Here is a 25,362-nt window from a genome sequence, read left to right as displayed (position 1 = left end):
CAGTGGTACAGTTTTGAAGACAATGCCCCTACCTACTGCATAAGGATTTTACTCTCCATGAGCTGGGTTTCTTCTGGAGGAAACTAAGCAGAACCTCCATTCCAGGTGTGCACCAAATGGCCTTTTGGATCCAAGGAGTGCATGAGAATCAATCACTGCGTTTGACTCTCCTAACAGCTTCAAAGCATGTTTGGTCCAGGAAATCAGGCTAGATACAGCCTGAAACAAAATTCCTGAGCTGCATACAGTATAGATGGAAAGGCTCAGCACAGGATACTTTGATGTTGTTCTGCTCTTGCTGTGCCAAATGACTTGCTATAGTGGCTGTGACCACTGATATCTAAAGAATTTTAGATTAGCGTTTTGGCAGTTTGTCTTTTGGCAGGATTAGAGAAGGTTTCTGGATCTTTTCAGAACTAGACTTGTGATTGCTTTAGCTATGAAGAATGGCTTTATTCTTTATTTATTTATAGTGACTTTCAGATGGAGTCAGTGTTGGGAATGCCGTCTCACAGTATAGTATTCAAGGAAGGCCTGTTTTCCATAGTACTTGTTCTGTTCTTTTTCAGAAGATGCTCTTCTCTACTTAAGGAATTCACCAGCTGGAAATCTCAGTACAGCAGCAGATGAAGTATTTATATGCATTTCAAGAGACTTTGGTTTATATTTGGTAGAGTGTTTAGAATGACCATTTTTATCTTTGGATCAAAGTCTTAAGGTGCATAAAAGATAAAAATTCTGGGTGGAAACTTGTGTGAATAGTGTTTGGAGTGCCAGATCAACAATGTGTTTCATACTCTTTCATTTGGAAAAGCATGGAACTTTACAAAAGCAATTCACACATCCCTCCCCCCCAGTGGAAATGAAATGTCACAGAAGTGAAATGAGAAACTATCTTGATTTCATCCTTCTGTTAGAGCTGTGAGTGCTCACAAAGTCAGTGGTGTCACTTACCTGTCAATATCACATCTTGTTCATCTCTTACCTAGAAAAGTTTTAGTTAATAGTTGCAGCAGCTTGAAACTTTTGATCAGTTTAAATTATATAGGAATCACTGATTTTAAGTTCATTATACTTTAATCCCTCTTGCTACAGAATATTTTGTGCTTTTTGCTTATGAAAGAATCCTTTGACCCTTGTGTATACCACACTGCTATAACTGCCAGATTTTATAGGTATTATAAGAGTAATTATGTAAAGGTTGACATTCCATAATAAGAAAATGAAATGTAGTTTCGTGAAAGGAACTGGTGACATCTGACTTGTATAAAACAACACTTGAGGAAACTGAATAGAGGAGCTGTGAGTGGTTTTTCCATAGTGCTTTCATACATACATGGGAGCTATGTTGGAAATTACTTGATGGCCTTTATGTGCTAAAAATACATTTTAAGAATACCTATAAAATATTTGTTTAAATGGATAAAGAAATTATTCAGAATTAAACTAAACGTATTCCTGTTAGAATTAAGTCGTTTAATTTAAATACTGAACAGCTAAACAAGGTAGACTTCAAAAGGGATGAAAATTACATTCCATACTTCTCAGTTTAGCTTCTTTGGATTTTTTGGAGAATGCCAGAGGCTCTATTCTTCCCAAAAAACTTTCTCATAAATCAGTAGCTTTGAAGAAATATAGTTTAAACAAAATAAAAGCGTGGTATTAGTTATTAATCAGGATCAGTGGTCAATTTTTGCCAGAAAACATGTAAGCCAAGGAAGGAAACGTGGTATTTGACCAAAGAGAGAATTGGGAGCACATGTGAGCTTATCCCTGTGAACACAACTACAAAATCAGTATCTAAGGCAGATTGATATAATCACCAGAACACATCTGTACTGGCATGTCAGTACCTCTTTCTTTCTTTCTTTCTGTCTTTCTGTCTTTCTTTCTGTCTTCTTTCTCCTTTGCAGAACTCCGTTCTTAACAGTTTTTCCAGCAATATGAGAACAAAACCCAATGCAAAACCACCTGAATGAAAGTTCTTGTAGCATGGCATATCTGAGAAAGCAAGAGGAAAAACGTTTATTAAATTCTCATTATTATGCTAAGAGACAAACAGCCTAGGTTAGAGCCTAGAGATTTCCTCTGTAGCCACCTGGACTTCTCCTTTCAATAAAGGAAGGCAGCCACTTTGCAGGCAGGGTGAACTGAGTGTCTGAATATCCCTTACAGCAGCATGTAAGGCTCTGACTCAGGAAGTCACTGGCTTGAGAACATAATGATTTTTTTTTTCAGAAGTTTCATACTTCAGAAGAAAAGTTTCAAATGTTATTTGAGTGTGTGACAGAACAGCTTATAATTTGAAATGCTGGAAGGAGGATAAAGTACTCATGGTTCTTCCTCTTCTCCTAGGCTGTATTTGCCTGGATATATACCCAGTTGGGTGGAACATTTTTGTGAGTGCTCCAGTGTTACTTTCAGTTTTTCATTTTCCAGGTTATACAGGCAGGTAACTCACGTACAGAGTGACAACCTCCACAAGGAACAAAACTAATAATCAGTGAAAAGCCCCCTGAAATAAAATCAGAAGTGAAGTGGTTTTCTGTTATCTTAATTCTGGCTTCTATGAATAAAATGACTGCAGAAGTCTGTTTGTAGGCAAGAAAGAGTATTTTGTGTAACATGAAATTTTCTGTGAACTACACAGGAAACACACAAACTATGCAAGAGTGAAAATCACTTTTGCAAACTACACAGAAGTGAAAATACAGTCTTTAGGAGATTTAAGGAATAGCAGCATAGAATGCAAAACTTTCAGATTTTCAACTTTAGAAAGCCACAACAAAACAACAAAGAAACCAAAAAAGCAAACCACCTGTGGTTTGAAGTGTGCTTGTGCCTGACTATTCCTTTCATGTAGAAACACCGTGGACCATTACTTGGAATGAAATGATGTCCTGAGAACCTGTGCGTGGTGGGATTGTGCTTACCTGGGAAACTCAGGCCAGCCTGAGAAGTGCATTCTGTGTGCTTGGTGTTTAGCTGTGCATGCCAAAGGAACAGGGAGCAGTTGTGCTTCCAGGAGGGTGAGAGGGATAGGAGGAGTTCACGGTGTATGGGGGCTGCAGCTCTAAACAGTTGCATGTGCTGCTTTGCAAGGTTCGTCTGCCCTCCATAATGTGCTTGTATGTCTTTAAGGTCACACGTCTCATTCTGTGTAAAATACCATTTAGGCACACTGCTGCAGATCAACACATTCCAGTCAAAGAGCAGTTGTTGAAGGAAAAATGCGTCAAAATGTACCTTGTTTGAGAGCTTGGATTGTATAACCTGGCTGACACCTCCTGGAAATTCAGCAGCGTGGGACTGAAACAATTGTTTTCCTTCCCTCGTTTGTTAGCAAGGATTTCTTGAATGAGCAATGATTACTGTGGTTCCAGCAGAAGGGTGGAACTGCTTGAGCTTAGCACAAAAATAACGAAAACTCTTAATGTGCCCCACCTAAGTATTACTGCTCTGGATGGATTAGAAATACCTCTTCATGTAAATGCTGTTGTGTACAGACTTGATCTGTGTAGCGTTCAGTAATAATACATCACCTCAACTTGGAATGCTTAGTCAGAGTCTCAGCTGGGATCAACAGACAGAAAAATGTGTTTCCAGGAGAAAATAATGGCTGTGAGAGAATAAGACTGATCCCCTGTGTACCACAGGTTCTGATCACTGATGTGGTTTCTAATGAGAGAGTTACTGGCTGAGGTTGCAGTGAGAGTCAGAAGTGAATATGTAAAACCTGAGCTTCCCGTGGTCAGTTGTGCTTGGCAGCAAGAGGCAGAGCTCTTTGTGCCCTTTCCACCTTGTAATCACAGCTGTAGGGTACTGAGTTCCGTGTTTTGATGTACTTCTGGAAATTAACCTGGGGCACAGGAAGCCTACGGACTGCAATTAAGGCTGTCTCACCTCTTCAGAGCTTCGGCCCTTGCCGTTAGGTGCCCAGCAGGGACTGCACCTTCCTGCATTGCAGATTAATAGAATTCCAAAGTTCCACACCACATATGACACTTTTCATTCGACTATTCAAAGAGTCAAAGCATTCAGAATACGATGCAGAAGAAGTATTTAATTAGCTCTGCTTTTCTTTAATATGCTCTTCATGAAAAAAGAAAATTAAATCAAAGCAAGCTATTTTCTGCTGTGGAAATGGATGAAGAAAGAAGCTGCTTTGTTTTAAAAATGCTTCAAAAGAGCTGGTTGCTATCTCAGTCCTCCCCAGCTCCGTGTGTGTTTGTGTGGCAGCACCAAGTAACTATGGAGACAGGCAGGTTGCAAGGAGCTGGAGAGACACACACAGTTCATTGTAGTGCTGCTGTGAGAGCAGCCATTTGTCTCTGCAAGCCCCCCGGTGCTGGGGAACAGCTTAGGTGCTATTTGGGGCCTTTATTCTTCTTCTGCAGAATCTTTCTGGCTGGTACTTCTAAGGGATTTCTTATTTGCACAACATGAAGATGTACACTGCATGCTCAAAAAAGCCTGATTTTGCTTTGGAAATCTGCACCATGGCATATGAACTCTATCAAAAGACACTCTGGTTTTTAAATTTATATGTAAAATAGACATTAAAAAAACTGATAGAGCAGCCCAGACCAGTTTTTCCTCAAAGATGCAGTATTAAAATGATCAACTAATGAGCTCTGTATTAAAGACTTTTTCCTATCTGAAAGTGTCAGGAGGATAAAGTAGTTCCTGCAGTGTTTTTGCAGTAGCTGGTGTGCAAGGTATCAATAGTATGAGTTAGAAATAGTGACAGTGGCATAAACAAGCTTTAACCAAATGAAATGAAGGTAATATTCAATTATAAATCCGGTAATAAGACATTATGAGTAAATTGTTAACATCTGAAATGACATTTTATCTCTTCTCCCAGTTGAAAGGCTTGACTGAAATCTCTCCTCAAATGTCTAAAGCATTTCCAAGTTCCTGTCAAAGGTTAATTCATGGTATTTTACACTATTTTATCCATGTAATTTTATTGTCTGTTAGACTAAGGAGATCTTTTGTCCACTTTTATTGATGCCCTTCCTTCCAATTCTATTTTTAGATAGAATCATAGAATGGTTTTGGTTGGAAGGGGCTTTAAAGATCATCTGGTTCCAGCCCCTCTGTCATGGGGCCGGGGACACCTTTCACGAGACCGGGTTGGTCAGAGCCCCATCCACTCTGGCCTTCAATAAAAACATTAATGTTTTTTTTCTTTTTCTTTAGCAAGTAAAGCTTTTGCTATTCCCACAGTAGCAGGAGAGGCTCCTTAGTTTCTTGATCACCTCAATCACCCTCTTTCACACCTGCTCCAGATGAAGTTTATTTTTCTAAGGTGTGGCTGTGTGTTGAGTTTCCAGAGAGTTTGTATTGCAAGGCAGTAATGTTTACCCATCCCCAGTGGTGTGTATCTGCCTGTGAATTCCAGACTCAGTTTGCCTTTTTCCTTAACCACCTGCCTTTATGAGCTGTTTGAACAATATTATCACCTATATGTCTGTGTTCCTCTTCTTTGCAGCTGAGAACATTTTGCGGTCAGTTTCACCTTATACCTGTAAGTCAGGTCCTTAAAGATAAGTTTTACCTGAAAGTTTAAGGTGCCATGAACATGAGTAGTATTCTAGTAAGTTTTTTTTTGTCTTTGCTTTGAAATTAATGCCAGCATGACTTTTAAGAAGTATTTGTTAGCTGTCTTAATTGTTTTCTGGAAAGCCAGTCTTACATTTAAATGATTTCTGCACTTTATTGCACCATACTTACCATTTACATAAAAGAAAATCTGTAACTTGATGCTGCTTACCAATGCTGATCATGTCACTCAAAGGGCAAAGTACGGTGGTGGGAAGTTCTGTCATGTCTGTAGAGGATTATTTGGTTCAGAGTTGCACCCTGTAGATTTCATTGGAACATTGGGAAAGGTGGAACTCGGCCTGGGAAGGCTTTGCCCAGTGCAGCCCTAAATGTTAGTATTGAGTAGGTTTTGAAGATCAAAACATAACAAAATATTCCTATAAAACAATTCAAAAAGCAAAATACTAACTTGCTGAAGTCTAGAAAACCTACTTTAGCTATATTGGTTCTTCTTTCTTTTATTGTACTACAAGTGAAACAGAGCTTTGAGACACAAAATATGGGAAAGAAATGGATGGCAGAAGCAATACAGATTTGATAGAGTGGTGTGGCTTGTAGTTACCATAGATTAGTTATGCTCAGTTATGCTTTAGCCTCACTTGTCATACTTTTTTTTCGCATAAATGTATTTAAAGCTGGTGGAAGGGCAGGCACTAGGATTCATTAGGCTTTCTGAAATCCTTGTGGAAACATAATTGAGCTTTCTTGCAGTTTTCCTGTTGCCTCAGTCTTGAGCATGACAAGTCATAGTGATGCTAATGAAATCAGATGGTAATCAGTCCATACAGACTGAAAGGGGGGTTGCAATGGTGGGGGAACCCTTGCATCTGCCATTCTTTCTTGTCACATTTTTAAGACTTAATAAAATGGAATCACCTAAATATCTACCAGACTACTCTGTGATTGTTGAGCATTTGGCCCCCCTGATTCTGCATTCCAACCTGGCATTAGGAGATGCAAATTGGGAGTAAGTTTTAATTTCCTTAGTTTGACACAGGTATTAAAGGTAGTAGCTCTGGGCCAAAGGAGTGTGCATTGGTTAGCCCATGTCCCACCCCTTTGGCCAGGTAGAGAGGTGTAGGAGAAAAATCCAAGAACAGAGCAGAGCTGAATCCTCACAGTTTCCAGTGGCTGAGGGTTCAGGGACTCCCCAGCCCACCCCTCTAACTCAGTGGTCATTTGTCACTGAGGTCCACACTGCAGTGTGTTACTCAGGTATTGAGCATGTCTGTATTTCAATACTTTCTGAATACATAGGTGGCCACAGCAGCCTGTGGCTGAGTTCCAGAAATTTTGTGTGACAATAATACTTCCTTTTTGTTAACTAACTCTACTAAGCTCTTGTTACCTCTTCTTTTTATTATTATTTGACGCTTTTCAATGTCTGAGTTATGATAAATGGCGAATTATTGTTCTCTGTTCATCCTCTCCATGGCATTCATGGTCTCCTGTGTCTCTCATAGGTGTTACTTCTTCCAGGCCTGGAATATTTTAGGTTATTAAATCTTCTTGAGAAGCTATTTTATCATACCTCTGCCTGTACATTTTTTTTCATTTCATTATTCTTAGCATACTTCTTTTATTTTTTTAAACTTCTCATATAGTGTAAATTGTATCAGGCTTGGAAATGGAGAGTGAACACCAGTATTAAATCCTGATCTGTGCGTAACATGAGCACTTGTTCAGCCAGTAGACTTTTAAACTCTGAAGATTGAAACAATGCGTATGCTCTTAAAGCAGGCATTTGTAGCAGCGTCTGTGTCCTTTGGAATACCTCTGAATACCAACTGAATGGTTTTTCCTTAAGTTAGTGGATGTGGTGGATTGGTATGTAGGATAAAAACAATCATATTTAAAACTAGACATCTTGTGTTGTTAGCACAACTGCAGTGTAAGAGGCCTCTGTTTGATCTTGCAAAGTCGTCAGTGTGGTTATTGTAACTGAATTTGAGGTATGCCAGAGAAGGATGAATTTATATAAAAGTAAGAAAAAACAACTCCACTGTAGTGTCTCAGAAGGAGACAAAGCATTATATGACAAAAATAAACTTAGAAATGCTGCCACCTGATGAAGAAAGTAAAAGAAAGGTAACCCGAGGAAATGCTGAGGTATTTTATGGAAGAAAAGATTTTTTCCAATATTGTAACAGTGTTCTTCCTTATAATAACACCGAGTTTATCATGGCGTAATTTTATTTGTGCTTCCCTGTTTCAGTTCAGACAGCAATGAAGTTTGGGTTATCCTTTTCTGTTTGTTTTCTTTAAAAAAAATCCTAATTATTTGAATTGGTTGAGGAGTCAGGTCTAATCAGGCAAAAATTCTGTCACTTCTGTGAGATACCTTCAGTAGCCCTAAGATTTCTTTTCAGAGATAAAATTCATGGCAAATTACCTAATTTGCTGTGTGGTTCAATGAATTTTTCTGCTGACATGAGAAGCTGTCCCACTGTCACCCTTATAACTAAAGCAGCAGTGTGTTTATTGGTGCCATAACTTGATAACTACTTAATGAGAAAATATGAGTCAGCTTTCTTTTTATGGACTATACTTTTTCTTCCACAGAAGACAATTATCTCCCTCCAGAAAGTTTAAATCAGTCTTTTTAAAGCAGTCTTTTCAGTTGAAAATAAGTAGCACTAATATAGTTAGTGACTGGGGAATTGCTAAATAAGTCCTACAGATTTGGCATACTTTCTTCTTTTCCTTTCTTCTTCTTCCAGGCCAGTTTCATTTGCTGCTTTGTTCTAATATTTGCACAGCTCCTCAGTTGTGCCTGCCCTGCAGGAAGCTGGGCTTCCATCACTCCTCAGCAGTTGAGCAGCTCCACACTTGTGATATCCTGCAATGCTTTGGGACAGTGATGGCCTTAGATGAAGTGTGGTAGATGCCTGTCTGAGTTCTGATTTGTGCACTGTATTTGTACTTAAGTGGCTGAGCCATTCTAGTGTTGTGGTGTTACGAAACTTGAATGTTGCTACACTGGGGCTCACAGAGCTACGCTTGCAAGCTGCATCTGCCCCAGAGCATTGGTTCATTCCTCTGCAGTAGGTAACCTCTCCTCTGCAGTAGGTAACCTCTCCTCTGCAGTAGGCAGTCCCTCCTCTGCAGCAGCTAAGCTTCCTGCTGCTCTGTCCCTCTGCACTGGACATGTGGGTATTTCCTGAGTCACCATGTTCTGTCTGGAACAGTTTAAAAAGTGTAGTGGGTAATGTCAGCATCTTGCAGTTTCTCAAAAGCTTTTAATGCACTGTTTGACTTACAGTGTGCCTTCAGCTGGATCAGGGTAATGACCCAATTAAATGTATGCAGAGAGGTTTTTACAATGACTTTTAACTGTGATGAGGAGAAGAGCAAGGCTGTTTACATTTAAGGCCATTATGAAGGTCATTTGAACAGTTTAATATGTACCAAGGAACCTTGTGTGTTTGATTGAGACTTTCTTGTCTTGCTCGTCCTTCCCCCGCAGTATGAGCAGTGTCTGTGGGAGGTGTTAGTAGGCCAGGAGACACTGAGGTTGTAATGTGGCTCTGGATATTCTACTTCCCTTAGAGGAGGTGCTGCTTACTGCTGTGCCTTTCCCAGCTGTGTCCAGGGCCAGACTCCCATTCCTTCCCTGCAGTGGTACCTTTTTTCAGAGCTGTGTGTGTGTTACATGACTGTGCTGGTGTGTACAAGGTGCTGTCACCCACTACATCACCTGGTGAGTGGAGCTTCACTCACTGAGGGGTGGAGGGCTGAGCTGTGGACCTGTAGGGTGAGATGTCTGTGTAAATGTGGATATCCTGTTCTTGTGTCACTGGAGAAGCAGGAGTTTCCCTGTCCCTCACTTGGAACTTCTTTACTGGTAAGGTGCAGGGTGATACTACACTTCCTTCTTCCCTCCTCAGGACTTAAGACTTTTTATAATGTTCCTCTGCTTGATGGACTATTCCAACCTTTTTTCATAGTCAGCAGATTGTTAAAGCTGCTGTAGCTGAATCCTTTCTAGATAAGAGCTTTTAAGCAACAGAAGAGACGAGGTGATGTCATTCCTTTTCACACAGCTATTCAGACCTCTGTTGGAAGCAATGAAAGCTGGTTGGTTTTCTGCTTCTGAAATAGAGATGAGCTGAGAAGCAGTAGAAATAGCAGTAGAAATATTCAAGCAGTCCATGCATACTCCTGTGAAAATGTTGCTGTGTTAGTCATGATGCCTGTTTTTCTTTTGCCAGCTGGAAGAACTTTGTAGAAATGATGGCGTTACCACAGGAAGAATTAGTTTTGGTCTTTGAGAATACAAGTCTTGGTCAAAATAAAGTCTTTGCATTCCTAAGCCTTGAAGTTTTTGTATTCTTGTTTTTTTCTTCCACTTACAGCTGTGTGCAGAGCTACTGTTCATAATAGATCAGTGTAAGCAAGTCTAATACACAAGATGCATAGTAAAACGCTGTAAGCAAAATGGTAAATAAATAAATGAATTTCTTTTTCTTTTAAAATATCTGTATACGGTGCACAAAAGCATGCTAATTTGCAAACATCTTTCAAGTTTCTGAGACCCAAAATGTGAAAACAAATTAGTCAAATGTAGTGTATTTCTATTGACAGCAGCCTTTCTTGTTTTCTCAGGCTGCCCTTTTAAATGTTGCCCCACTGGCTGCAGGCATGACTACAAGCCCCACTTGTTCTTGGGAAACAATGCAGCTTTACTACACATCTTCATATGAAAAGCTTCATGCTCCTCCTGTATCATCCCCCATGTACTTCATCTTGACCACACATGGTGCATCAAGCACGTAGTAGTAATATTGGAGGAATACAGAAGGAGCAAAGAGACTCAGACTGCAGTTTATCTGTGTGATTACTCCATAGTAACTTATTATATGGATTTGTGAACATTAAGCTGTTTGAAAACTGTAATTCTCTGACCATGCTTTTGTGTGAGTATTGATCTCTTTAAAGATTGTATTTTTCTGATCGTGCTCCTGTTAAATAAAGGTATCTTATTATTTCAGGTTGCAGTTGTTAAAATGAAGTGTACAGAGCGCATTTATGCAATGAAAATTCTAAATAAATGGGAAATGCTTAAAAGGGCAGAGGTAAGTAATACAGTTTTTGAACAGAGAATTTTTAAAATGACATTAGGAAGATTACATTGAAGCTCTTCCAGATTAGGAAGAATTATTTCATGAGCATAGGAGCTACGTTCTTTTCTCTTTTTTCTTTCCTTAAGCTTTTTTAATGCAATCAAGTCTGACAGTCCCTTCCAGGCATCTGTTGTTCTCAGCATTACTGTGTATTCATTTACCAGACAGTCTGCCCTAGTTCTTACCCTGAATTTATTGGCCAGATTTTTGTTTACAGTAAAGGCAAGTTAAAGACTACATGAAAGCTGAGATTGGTGCTACTGTGACATTCACAGCTGTATACAAAAATGTTATGTAAAAGGTCTTTCTTCTCTTCCATTCAGAAAGCGTGCATTAAGGAGCTTTGCATGTTACAGTTTGTAACAGGATTTATATAGCTAGTAAAACTATAACTAAATATTTTGGAATCAGATTCAGATTGTAAAACAAAACGTGTTAAGAAGGTAAATCTGTTTAAGAAGGGGGTTTTTGGCAAAAGGAGGTGTACACTGTCACAACAAATTGTGTAAATGTAAAGGCAAATGGGTACTTCACACATTAGGAAAAAATACTAAGAATACACAGTGGGAAGCAGCTTTCTAGGATAGATATTTCTAGGATACATACTCCTCCATGGTGGAGGAAAACCTTATGGCACGTACATAACATTATATAAGTTAGCAGATTATTGAACTATAGACGTGAAGAGAAAAGATGTGTAGTGCATCAGGACTTGCAGCCGTTCTGTTAAGGGGCAGAGAGTAGCGGCTTTGCTGAGGTCTGAGCTTGCTGACCCTTCTCTGTCCCACTCTTCTGTCGCCTTCCTGACACCTCCTCCCCCCAGCCTGCCCTTCCTAGTTCCTCCCTTCCTTTCAGTGAGTCAGTGCTAGGCCTTTTCCTGTGACAAAATCTCCTCCCTCTTGTTAAGCCCCTCTTCACCACTGCCTTTGCCTGATTTAGTCACAGTCTGTCCATCCATCCATCCAGGCACTTCTTTAGAGGTGGCAGCAGGCGCTGCCACCCGGCTCTCCTTTGAGCTGTCAGGAGAATTCACACCCTGGGCTGTGCTGCATCAGCGGTTCTGCATTAAGCCTGTCCCTGTAGGAGGGAAATTTGGTGCCTTTTCTACTCAGATTTCAGCTGTGCTAATTCATGGGTCAGTACAGAATTATTTTAAACACAAATGTTTGCAAGGGTCTCCCAAACTCTAATGGAAATACAGCAATGCTGTCTTACTTTGGTCATTTTTAAAGTGATTTCATTAAGAGTCCTAAGTAGATGCAGCTTTTGCATGTGGAGAAGACAGCTGTTTACAAATTGTATTCTAATCATGCAACTAAGTCATCCTCTCAGGCAGGCATGAAGGATGTATAATGAGCCATAGTTTTCCCAATACAAACTTAGGAAAAGTAACAGTCAAAATAAGTTTTCTTTCTGCTGATTTTCCCCATCTACAAAGGATGATAAAGGAACTGTCTCCTCTGTGGGATCACTTTGTCTTCTCCTGATCAGTTTGCTTGTTTGATTTTGCTTTTCTGGATAAGCAGGACGTTACAACCTGCATATCTGGTTCATACAATATCTGGGGGTTAAAAACTTCCCAAATGTAGTAAAACCTGTTAGTTTTTAAAATGAAGCCTGCAAGAATACAGTAGCCTCTTAAACGGAGAGTTCCACTGAAAAAACAGATTTCAAGTATTGTTTTAACCCACCTCATCTATTATTATATAAAAATATTATCATTATTATTATCAGTAGGTTAAGAAGCATGTTGTTACACTGGTTTATGTTTGTTGTGCATGACATAAAACACAGCAAGAAGTTAGCAAAATATTACTTATTCATGTACTAGCTGCAAGAAAAAAACCCCGTATGGTTGGAAGCCACTAAAATAAAGGAAAGGTTAGTGAATATCACCTGACATCCATAAACGAGTTGGAAGCAAAAATAGGCATGCCATTTATGTTGATAAGGACCATTTGTATTCCTTGTTCTCACAGCAAAATACATAGTCATTAGCGTATTACTGTTGACAGTTCCAAATAAGACCTGACTGGCTGATTAGGTAGCCTGTCATGCTTTTTCAAGTCACATCTCAAGGCCTTTTAAGCTAGTGTAAGCAAAGGAGAATTTTATGCTCTGAATTCATGATGCAGTGTTCAGCAGCATTGCTGGGTTTTCAGTGCTCGTAGCATTCCCTCGCTATTTGAGGTTGCACAGTGAACTGGATCCAAGGGACTGATGTCTTCGAAAATAAACAAACCAGTTTTCTGTGCTGGCAGCCTCCTCACACAGCAGTGCCAGGAGAGCTGAGAAGCGCAGTGCTCTGCTGCTGTGGGAAGGGGATAGGATTACTTGGAGCTGCTGTAGCTGCCAGCCTTTTTTGCAGAGCGCTACTTTGGCCTTGCATTCATAAACCGTTAAACCACTCAGTTGGCATTTAATTACAATTTATTTCTCTTTGCACCAGTGATTACTAATATACAAATGCGATCACAGCATGGTCTTCTTCAGTAAAAATGCAGATTAAATTTTGCTACATTTGAGGGGAAAATAGTTGGAGATACATTTGTAAGGTGCAGTCAGTATATAGGAAGGTTTGGGCTTCCCAGGCACATTTTCATAGTACAGTTTCTAAGACATCTGAAGGAATGGCAATGACCAAAAAAAAAAAAATCAGTTCTTTTCTAGAACCCAAACACTTCAATCTCCAGCTATCAAATATCCTGGTAACGCCTCTCTAGACTGAGAGTAATAGGAGAGTCCCAAGGTCTGTTTCATAATAGTTCTGATCCAATAAAAACATTAATATATTTTTATTGGGGAGGACTCGCTTGAAGTTTATGAAAGTTGGTTTTATGTAAAGATGCTGAGAAAACCTGTTACACAGAACTTGCTTCTCTGAAGTGTTGCAGTGTGCTGTTTGAAGTAAAGATTATTGAAAATGAAAATGTATTATACTGGACAAAGATAAGACAGTAATAGTAAAATCTGCTTATTTCCCATAGTGTGTTAGCAGTGTCTGGAATTGGGACTGTAATGTAATAAAAGTATACATGAAACTGTTTTTATAAAGGTCTTTATCAAAAGAATCAGACTTACTTTCCTTTGTTTTTCTGCTACAGATGGTAGTGACAAGTTATTATTTTCTGACTTCTAAAAATGTTTTGTAAAACAAAGATTTAGCTTTGACTTGAGTTGGCTTGTGGGCTTTTTGGTGTTGGGGGCTGTTGTGTGTTGGTGTGGAGTTTTTTCGGATTTGGGTGGAGGAGGGGAGGTTGGTGGGGTTTTTTAATTTGTTTGGGGTTTTTTGGGTTTTTTTTTTTTTTTTTTTTTAAGTCGCAGTCAGGATTAGAGTGAGTGAATGCCTGACTAAAACCTGCAGAGATTCCCTGGCATGTCACTTGTGTAGACTGAATTCCAATGAATAGAGACCTCTGTTCAGTAATTTGAAATAATCCCATAAAACATCCATATATATTCATCCTGTGAAAACTACTTGTTGATGTTGACAATGGCTTTTCTCCCCCTCTCTTCCTTTAGACAGCTTGCTTCCGAGAGGAGAGAAATGTCCTGGTGAATGGAGATTGTCAGTGGATTACTACATTGCACTATGCCTTTCAAGATGAGAACTATTTGGTATGTTTGGTTCATCTGTAAATAAAAGCTCTGGGTTGTGAAAGAACTTTATTTTTTATATATTTTAAAAATATTGATGCATTAAATGAGTCCACCTCATGCCTCACAGCAGTGTTTCAACATTCTTTTTTTCTCCTTGAAGCAAAACTTCAAAGGGACTGACTGTAACTCCAGGAGAGTAAGAATGTTTTGTAGAACTGGTAGTATATAGAGATTTAGTTAAGCATCTTAAATTAACTAATCTTCCCCTTGCATAAAAAATACCATGTTGAAATTTAGTATTTTGGATAAGGTTGCCATTAAGTAAACTGAGATGTGTTAACTCTATGAACGTAAGAAATATTTTATTTTAAACTTTCATAATGTCTTTTAAAGCAAGATTTTGTTTTAAACTAGTGAAAGTAATTTAAAAGTTTGGTATTTTAAAATCCTTAGGGGAAAAAAGAGCCTATTTCTTAAAAGTATTTCGATAAATTACGTTTTTAAGTCAACAGATTGGTCATCTCAGTAATTTGAGAGACTTTAGCAAACATTTATAAAGAAAACCTGTACTCCTGTGACATTTCTTTATGATTGGTTGCTAGAACTGGAACACACAAGCCCTGTGTACTTTAGTCACAGAATACAGCAGAGTACTGGTTGGGAGAAAAGTCAGTAGAGCCCAAATATTCTGCAATATTCTGAACAATACATCTTCGCTGTGGCTACTTCAGGCCAGGTTTGCAAACCTGCTGTTTCTGTAACAGCTGACATAGCTGAAGTGTGAAAGTTTTCACCTTCTTAACACTTTAGTAGCACGGTAGCAAGTTATAAATAAGAAAAAATGTAATGATAAAAGGCTGCCAAATAGTTCAGGAATTAAGCAGGAGTTTGTAAATTCTCAGTCACTTCCACAGATGCTGAGACAAAACACATTACTTTGTCGTGTTTGGAGTACTTTCAGAAGAAGAAGCGCTTGGTAGGAAATTAAGTAGTCACATCTTAGGCCCTCATTTGCAGGCCATTTCCATTGAATGGTTTGTGATAGGTCCAGATTTTCAATTTCTCACAGTTTAGTTCTCTCTGGCACTGCCTCCTGATTTCAAGTCGGCTTGTAGTTTCAAATTCCCACAGAACCAACCTTCAGCCTTGCATAAAAAGCATCCTGTTTTGTATTTCCAAGTAGCTTGTGAGTGTGGAGCTACCTAGGGAAAAACTGTTAGCTATGCAAGGTTACAAGCAATAGCAAAGACAACACAGAGAGGGAATCTTTTCCCAAACTTGTTTAGATATTGAAGTTTCACTTGACAGCAGAATGTAGACATCTAATTTAAGGTCCAGTATCTAAGAAGGCAGCAGTTCTGCCCAGCAGCCAAAGTCAGCAGATTCCCAGCTTGCCCGAGGTCTGCTTCTGTGTGTGCTGAGCTGCTGCCTTCCAATTTGGTCTGTTACTCAGAAACCATCTCCTGTAAATGTCTGGTGCTCACAGATGGAGTGGATCTGCATCTCAGTCACCGTTGTAAATGATGCATGAAGAAAAGGTGAAAGCCATCAAGAAATCAATTCATCCAAAAATCTGGACAGAAGGTTCTCTTCCGTACCATCTAGTACTTGTCCAGGGGCTAAGAGATCTCTGTTCAATTCTCGTTGGAGCTTGAAGAAGTTTATAGCTATATTTTTCCTCATCCTGGAGAGCACTGCCTTGTTACAGAGCCTGGGCAGATTTGGTTTACTTTTTAGCTGTGCTATTCATCCATGGTCCTTGTAGAATGGAATACAAAGCTGAGAACAAAACAAGAACAGACAACGGAGCTTGGTTTTCCAACCTGGTCCTCTGCAAGAAAAATTCCTAGGTTCCAGTATTTCCTCACAGTGATGTTTTTACATTTTATCTAGTGATTCTTAAATGCAAAACCACATAACCCTGAGCAGAGAGAGAGCCTTGTGTCTTCCCCCACCTAGTGCTCTGTCTCCTCTGGCTGTACGATAAAGGGTTCAGAATGAGACAAAGCAAGATACTAACATAGAAACGTAACTGCTTTGGAGAGTCTAAAAGTATGTAGGGTTTTATTCTCTCCCTTCGGTATTAACAGAGCATTTGATACTGCAGAATTTGCATTTAAGCAAGAAATACAAAATTCTATGAAATATGTATGTTGTGGAGTTCATTTTCTGGTTCTGCTCTTGAAGCTTTAAAATCTTTCAGGTAAATGCAACATGCATTACTGTTTTCTAAACAGCCAATTCTTAAATGACATTACATGGAAATGCTGCATAACTTTTTTTCTGGTTCTTAAAAAGCTTTCATAAAAGAAAGCTTATGTCAAGATAGGTTAAATAAGCCTTTGGAGATTTAGCTGAAGCAGACATGATGTAAGCAAAACATAGTCCATGAATATTGAAAGCTTTTATGGAACTTGAAGTTCTCCATCTCTTCCAGATTCAGATCTCTTATTTTTCTTTCCCAGCCTCATTCACGAAAAAGGGCGTATGAGTATTTATTTGACTACTGTCAGCTTCTTAAAGGCTTCTGGGTACTCATGAGAGTATTTTGATATCCTTTTTTCCTTTGATTTGTAACTACTCTCACTGTTTGTAGTCACTTCCCTGGAAGAAATGCACTACTGCTAGATTTCAGCATCAGAATAGCTTTTGTTTTAACCCCATAGGAAGGGAGAAGCACCTCTTGGCAAGCAGATCCTTTTGAATTGAAAGATTTAATAAAGTTCTGCCTCCTCACAGACAAGATTCACCATCTGTCTGTGATCCAAGTGCCTTCCTTCATGGGTCACCTGAGTTCTTGTTGAGTTATAAATGCTTTGGGAGCTGACAGAAGTGCATTACCTTGTCTCTGACAGGGAGAATATTTCACTTCCCGCAGAAGGTTCTATAAAGTCTCTTTTCCTTGAATTTGAGAGAAAATATGTCAAGATAATCTCCCTTTTAGACAATCAGTGGTTTCTGTCTGTAGCATTTTGTTTTCAAACATAAGTGTCGTGTGTGTACGATGTTCAGTACATGTTTAAAGTTCCTTGAAGCAATACCTAGAGATTGATTTCAACATAAATGATGCGTTTGACTATCAGACTAAGCGGTAATTTGAATAAAATAGAGAAAAATACCAAAACGTGTGGCTGTTGAAGTCACTTGTTTAATCCAAAAGGTAGTGAGGAAATGGCTAATATTGCACTTGATGTTCTTTGCATTTCTGTCATCTTTAATTTGCTTCCCTCGTGGAAGGTGAATCTGTGGCAGGGATGGTGGATTCTAGGTTGCTTTACTTTGAGGAGAAAAATAAGATGATGGGTTTGGAAACTTAATTCCAGAATAAGCAAAGTTAGTCCTAAAACCATATATCATCTTGGGAAACATGGAACAAAATGGCTCAGACAGGTTGTACTAGATGAAGTCATTATACTTGAAGTGATGGTCTGGATTTAGGTGGATATTGCTAGGAAATACCTGAAACATAATCCTTGTTTTGTTGTATGAGAAATAAATAGCATGCCTGAGTCCTTTTCATTCGTGTCGCCCTATAAGTATTGGTACTTTCCATGGATAGGATGGTGCCTGATTGGCCTAGGAGGTTGTTTACTTTTTCACTATTCACTATTCACTAGACTAGCAAAAAAACATAAATCATTGACTTTTAAATTTCCCACTTTAGTGCCTCTGGCTTGACAGTGCTTTTGGCTTGTCATGGGCACCCTTGTATAGTACAGTAATGTAATGTATAGTGTCAGCTGTGTTATGTATCCATGATGTAGAATGTGCCAAGATGAGTATTTGAAGATGTTGATGTGATAAGTGCCACTTCAGGAACAACCAGTAGTATTGAAATGGTACCAAAACTAAAAGTAGTAAAGAAATTTATTTTAGAGAAATGTATTTTAGAGTAAGCTGCATCAACTATTGATTTTAATTATACTTTTTTTTTTCTTTCATCATCCTCTGGAAATTTTCAGTTTAAGAGTCAATAACATACATTAGTTTTGGTGATACTAGGTAGTTTTCTTTGTGACACTAGTTATGACAGAAATAACTCATCCTGATTTACTTCTTTGTTGTTGCCATATTTTGTTTGGGGTTCTTTTATTGTAGGAACTAAATGCTGATGTGCCATTCTTACTATGATTATTAAAGGAAGATGATACCTTTCTATACTAAGTAAGTAGATAGAAGTAAAACAGAAGACCACAAATTTTGACTACTTTCCACAGGCAAAGAAAAAAATAGTGAAAGGATTTTTTTCAGGGGTTAACTGATGAACTTTTTTCTTGCCAGCTGTCTCTCAGTACTTGATTGCTTTATTTCTCCATTTTCAGTATCTAGTGATGGACTACTATGTTGGTGGTGACTTGCTGACACTTCTCAGTAAGTTTGAAGACAAGCTTCCTGAAGATATGGCTAGGTTCTACATTGGTGAAATGGTGCTTGCTATACATTCCATACATGAGCTGCATTATGTGCACAGGTAAAATACCTTCTCATTTGGCAAAAAATACATGTACAGTTATATGAAGTTAATCCCAAATTTACTGCTTGTATGCAAATATGCAGAGTAGCCAAAGGCAAACTATTATAGTAGTTATATTAGTATCATACTTCATGCTGTATAATAGCTGTATAGGCTACTTTATTTTAAATATCAAGTTTTGATGGATTGATATCAGAAGCAGTGACATTTATCTGACTAACCTTTTAAAGTGTGTTCTATTTTTAATCAGGGCTCTTGACTTATTCTCAATTCACTTCATAAATATTTATCTGCCTTTGTCCAAGCAACCTAGAAGTTTGAAGCAGTTTGAAATGGTTTGAACTTTCTACAGATGTTTAGACATTCTGCAAAATTTATGCACAGTGAGCCCATGATAACATCAGTGCATCTGCTTGCCTGAGGTCATTCTTGAACATTCTGAGGTTTTGTAATCAGTGGGCATGTGCTGGTCTAATTGTTCTTGCACACAAGATGTGTGCAAAATCTGAATCATTGGCTAACATCAAGTAAACTCAGGTTACGGTTTGTAGTAGCTGTACAGTTAAGGTTTAAAAAGCATAGGGAAATCTCAGTTATAATGTTTTGAACTCTTCTCTTTGCACTTTGATTGCTGTTTTAAGAACTGGAAAGATACTTAAGCTCTCTAAAGCTCCTGTGAGTAAATGTGGGCAATATTTGGGGATGTAAAAATGTTACAACCTCAGAGAAGTTCACCAGAGGCACCATTGCACCAGTTTCCAAGGAAGGTGGCCTGTTTTCCTGAGCAGCTACGTCTTTTCACGGGGCTGAGTGAAGGTCTGTCGTGGCAATAGGAGTGTGTGGCTCTCTGGCCAAAACACGTGCTTGGAACAGGACGTGTGCCAGTGCCCAAGAAATCACTGCTTGGCAACTGGAATGGATTAGGAGGAAGCATGATGGCTCTGGAGAGGGTTTCAAGGACCCTTTAAGGGCTTGTATGACCTGTTAGCTGTAGATAGGAGACAGTGAGCCCAGAGAGGAGCCACTAAGCCTTTCTGAACAGCAGCACTGGTCCCTGAGGCAAGTGAGAGCTGCATGCCAAGCAGAGATTGGCTCATGCTGCAAGTGCCACTGTGAGCAGTGTTCTTTAAAAAAACAAACAAATTAGTGTATAGTTTTGTATTAGTTTTCATAGTCCCCTGCAACTACTGAGCTTCACTTGTGGTTGTGGAACATTGACAGTATCTGGAACTGAAATGTATGGAATAAGTTTAACAATGCAGAATTACTAATTAATTTATTGAGGAAGCATAGTGACATAGTCCAATTTTCTCAGCACATATTTTTGTGTATTATCACAAGTAAATATGCATTTAAATTTATGTAGACAGGCATAGATTAGCATTTATTATTTTGTATTAATACTGCTAATGAGCAGCAGTATTAGTGACATTTCAGTAATTAATTTCAGAGCATTAGCCCTTGGTTAAAAAAGGTTAATTCAAGTTTGTATTGGAAAAATGTATCAAGTTGGCAGGATTTTCACACATATGAGGACCTTTATTAAATCTGTCATGGGTTTTCTTACCAATGTCAAGTGTGAAACTAGAATTCAGCATCTTAAAAATCAGCCATTGTCAGCTTCCACATCTAACATACCGTGTTTTAAGTGTATTAGAGCACCTTATTTTTGTTTACTCCTAGTAATACTGGTCTCCTTCTCAAAGATTAAACTGAAGGTGTTGTATAGTTTTTAAGTTTTTCAACACATGTAGTGGCATTTAGAAGTTCACATTTGAAAAGAAACACAGATTTTATGGTGCAACAAAACTGGTGGGTTTAAGGTTGGTCAGGAGGAGAGAGTCATAAATAGTACCATAGAAACAGTTTACATCAGTGGTAAAATTCTGTGTTACTTTGAGCAAGATTAATCTTTACAAGCAGAGCTAATACTGTATGTGTAAATCTTTCCACTTCTATCTATTCTAACAGGGACATAAAGCCTGATAATGTTCTTTTGGACATGAATGGCCACATACGACTGGCAGACTTTGGGTCCTGTCTGAAAATGAGTGAAGATGGCACAGTATGTATGAAGCAAAATTTATTTGGGTCGTTGATAGTGGGACCTTCTAAGTGTGTTGCTGGTTTTAAAGAGATTACACATCATCAGTGTACATCAGGGATGTGATAGATTGTGAACTTTTTGACACACTAAAGTAGAGGGTACAGTATAACTCAACATACGTAAATGCGCTTTTGAAATCTTCATCTCCTTGTTATACAGGCTGCTAACTTTTTAAGTTATCCTTTGCTATATTTTTCCAGTTTTCAGTTTTTCTTCTAATGACCATTTGAGTCCAAGGGGGAAGGGTGAGTGACCTGCTGCACCAGTTAGGCACACACAAATGTGGAGTCACCATCCCTGTAGGCATCAAAAACATGTGTGGATGTGGCACTTGGGTACACAATTTAGATGGACTTACCAGCACACAGCTAACACCTGGACATAATGATCTTAAAGGTCTTTTCCAAAGTAAATGGTTGTCTTGATTCTGTAATTAATAAGCAGTTTGTTTTATATGCCTTTGACATGGAACAGCAACATGATGGTAATTGGGCATCTTGTGCAGCAGATTGGATTTACCTCTAAAAGCTGAATTGCTTGTGACAGGTTTTGTTTGTTTTGCCTCATTTAGGGCACTTCCAGGGGTGCCAATCCTGCCAAAGTATGGCATGCAGCATCATTCAAGGTTTTGGCACTAACTCACATCTTGTTGGTGTTCTCTAGTCATAAAATGCCTGTCAAAGCTTTACCATAAAAAATGCAAAATGCGGGAGCCATTAGAATTGAGAACATGTTCCTAGAGATTAATCTGCCCTGATGGTCAGGGCTTCCCTACTACTTGTGCACAAGGTAATCTCTCCAACTTATTCCCGTAGTACATCCAATTGCACACTGGGCAATAAACATTTGATTGATTTCTAACATAATAAAATTTACCTAGGAAATTTGTTCTGTGATCTTCTAATGAAACTGTAAAATTCAGAGGTAGGACCTGATCTCCCTACTTAATAATTTTTAATTTCATTTAATTTCATCTTCTGGGCAGCAAATTGCAGTTTTAAATTATAAGCAGACAGGAAGGCAAAATATATTTTGTATTTCTGCTTTCACGATATCGGTGATTATTTGGGATTTCTGCTGTGTTGAGAATAAAACATTTAAGTACTTACTTACTGATTTTAAGTAGCAGTGGAATGGAACTTAATCTTTGCAAGCTTTGTACTTTCTTAATATTTTCTTTATTATGTTGCTGTGAATTTATGAATCTCTTCCTTCTCCAGAATCACGTCAGAAATATTTGTCAGAAATACTAGTGTTTGAGTAAAGCAGTTGCTGAGAGAAACTGGAAACTTAGAGGAATTCTGTTTGCCTTATTTTAAAGGTACAGTCGTCAGTAGCAGTGGGTACTCCTGACTACATCTCTCCTGAGATATTGCAAGCCATGGAAGATGGAATGGGGAAATACGGGCCCGAGTGTGACTGGTGGTCACTGGGTGTCTGCATGTATGAGATGCTCTATGGTGAAACACCCTTCTATGCAGAGTCACTAGTGGAAACCTACGGGAAGATTATGAATCATGAAGTAAGAGCTGTATTAAATCTGAGTTTATGTTTACAGAGAAACTTATCACTTAAAGACATTGAAGTGACAGTAGTTGTTTGGTTTTTCACAGTGTTTTAGATTGATGTTGTATAGGTTGGTTGGTTTGGGTTTTAGGAATGTTTGCTTCTCTGAACTGCAGAAATGTAATTCTTTGACAAATTGAAGTATTTCTTTAAATGCTGATTTTTTTGTTGGAAAATGCAAGCAATTATCACAAAATCAAAATTAAAATCTACTCCAATTTTTTCAGTCTAGAGTAATTGCAGTTGTTAGTGGTAATTACAGTTTTTAGATCTTATTTGTTCATGATAACAGAAATATTTTCTAAATGTAGATTTTATTTTGGTAAGAAAAACAGGTATTTAACCTATATAGTAGAAAAATACATTCTTAAATATGAAGAAGCATAAAGAATTGACTAACATCATGGGGTTTTAAGAGTTGAAATTAATTAAATCTCGAGGAGTACATCTCCAGGAGATCAGTAGACCTCTTGACTAAGAATACCAGTCTGTCTTCATTGTATGATCTTTAATATATTGTAGTGTATAAAAATCCTGCTACGTCTTAAAAAAAAAAAGATTGTTTTTCCTAACAGAGTTATTGTAATCACAGATCAAACAGATCTGTTTTAAAGAAATTGAAAAAAGATTTCTTGTACTTGAAATCCAATTTAAGACAAAGAGTCTCTCCCTGAATGTATTGAATTGTGCTCTGTCATTGCTCACTGTAACTAGAGCAATATTTGGCTATTCATCTCCAGTTTTATTGGTGTAATTTCATGGTGTGATGGTTTTTTTTGAAACTACAGTTGAAAGTTTTGGAATTTATTCCTCCTCTAAAAATTTCTGTTTGTTTTGTTTTCTAGGAAAGATTCCAGTTTCCATCTCATGTTACAGATGTATCTGAAGAAGCAAAAGATCTTATTCAGCGACTTATCTGCAGCAGGGAGCGCAGACTGGGACAGAATGGAATAGAGGATTTTAAGTCTCATGCATTTTTTGAAGGACTTAATTGGGATAACATCCGAAACCTAGAAGCACCTTACATTCCAGAAGTTAGCAGTCCTTCTGACACCTCGAACTTTGATGTAGATGATGATGTACTGAGAAATCCAGTGAGTCTTTGGTTTTAGATATTACTAATGGAAGTATGCATCCTTGCTGCAATGTAAGGTAGTAGTAAAAACCTACTTAAAAATAGATAAAGAGGTGAAAAATAAGTCACTCCAAATGTAAAAAAATCAAGATTTTCATCTCTCTGGAATTTTGTGTTATCACAAATCAAGAGCTGCTTTTTTAAGTGGTAGCACTTGCCAGACTGCATTACTGTTACATGGCCAAAGTTAAAACATATCTAGGCTGGGAAGAAAACCCCTTAGTTGCCCTTTCAGTTTACCTTTACAGGGAGCTAGTATTTGAATTTATGCCTTTTCAAAGGTGAAAAAAAAAAATCTGTCTTCAGAAATGCACATATATTTTCTGTGTAGCATGCAAGCACAACTGTCCAAGTGAGAGGACTTATCCTGCTACTTCTCCACTGACTTAAGAAGCAGGAGGTTGGTTCATGGAGTAGGGGACATTGGTGTTGCACTCCTCGTTTCTGTTGTCTTGTAGTTTACAAATGGGTCAGGAGGAGTAGAGATCTTTGTGGTAATTTGTTCACCAGCTTGTATTCCAAGAAATTAAGAGCTTTTGGCACGTTTTTTGATTACATGTCTGACAGTAACTAGAACACTGAGACTAACAGCATGCATTTTGGTGCCAGGTCACTTTTAATTAGGAACTTGGAATTTGGGGTTTCCTTTTACTGGCTGCATTGTGCTTTGAACTTGCTGAAATGCTGCCCTTTCAAGTGCCAGTTCAAGAGGCTCCGAAATTCAAGTCATTCTGTTAGGCGACCTAATCTGAAATAAAGCTTGTCCAGGGGCAGTGGAGCATAACTGCCAATTGTCAGTTGGTGTGTTAAGAAAAATCTTTCCATTAGCTGTCTCTCTTTTAGCTGTTGAGGCTCAATGAAATGCCTTTCACTGTGTAAGGGTTCTCTCTCGGGTTTTCATGCACGTTGTTTTCATGCAGGAAGTGGTGCCACCAAGTTCTCATACAGGCTTTTCTGGATTGCATTTACCGTTCGTTGGGTTTACATACACAACTGACAGGTAAGCAAAGGATGTGTTGTATAAAGGAAACTTCTTTCCCAAATGCAGCTAATTCCTGGGAATTCTCATTTTTATAAACACAGAGAAAAGTTGATGTCCATAGGTATATCTGTGGCTAAACTTTTATTCCTTGGTTTCTTTTTTTTCAACTGTCTGAACATATTTTGATCCTGTTTGCCAAGAGTAGTATTTGTATTTAATATTTTATCTATTTGAAATTAAAGAAAGTTAAGGGACTAGATGTATCAATTGCAGTCCCTGCATTGAGAGGCTGAGAGCAAGTCTTGTCCACACTGGACATCTGCCAGGAACTGTTCAGGATTATTTCATTGCTCCACTGTCCTGCTGGTAGACCAAGTAAACATAGAAGGTTCTGAGCATGGGCAAAGTTGCTCACTTTGCATGTCTTTGAAATGGCCTCTATCTCTCAAACATATGCTTGTCTCTGATCTCAGGGTATTCTGGCCTGTTTGTTACACTATTATTTCTCTCTGCTGAGGTTGTTACCCCATGAAGGCAAAACTGTCATCCTTTTCACAGTGAGATTGTGTGCCTTAACTTAAATCCATCTTTGCCGTGCTTTACACTAAACTTTTGGGGTTGTCCCTCAGCTATGTCAGTGCAGGTACACTTACCTGCTTCCATTTCTGCCAGGTGCCTGTAACCTTTGGCATGGGAGAGTTAACATATTCACTCATTTAGGCAGTTTGTGAAGTGAAGGAATATCTGCATCACTGAAGTCCTGCA

At 38.5% G+C, this 25,362-nt stretch overlaps 1 protein-coding gene across 6 annotated transcripts in view; it reads left to right on the top strand.

The window, feature by feature from the left end:
* CDC42BPB (CDC42 binding protein kinase beta) overlaps window positions 1–25,362 on the top strand; it is a 90,955-nt gene that overhangs the window by 30,373 nt on the left and 35,220 nt on the right. For all 6 annotated transcript variants that reach the window (XM_063399423.1, XM_063399421.1, XM_063399418.1 and 3 more), the window contains exons 3-9: window positions 10,602–10,685; window positions 14,256–14,351; window positions 18,656–18,804; window positions 20,779–20,872; window positions 22,236–22,436; window positions 23,326–23,574; window positions 24,536–24,615. In XM_063399423.1, the coding sequence (XP_063255493.1) occupies window positions 10,602–10,685; window positions 14,256–14,351; window positions 18,656–18,804; window positions 20,779–20,872; window positions 22,236–22,436; window positions 23,326–23,574; window positions 24,536–24,615 (953 nt within the window). The remainder of the gene's footprint in view (window positions 1–10,601; window positions 10,686–14,255; window positions 14,352–18,655; window positions 18,805–20,778; window positions 20,873–22,235; window positions 22,437–23,325; window positions 23,575–24,535; window positions 24,616–25,362) is intronic.

This window comes from Prinia subflava, chromosome 5 (genome assembly GCF_021018805.1).
Source record: "Prinia subflava isolate CZ2003 ecotype Zambia chromosome 5, Cam_Psub_1.2, whole genome shotgun sequence".
NCBI lineage: Eukaryota > Metazoa > Chordata > Aves > Passeriformes > Cisticolidae > Prinia > Prinia subflava.
Note: the sequence above shows the minus strand (reverse complement) of the source record. Positions and strands in the feature narration are given on the sequence as shown.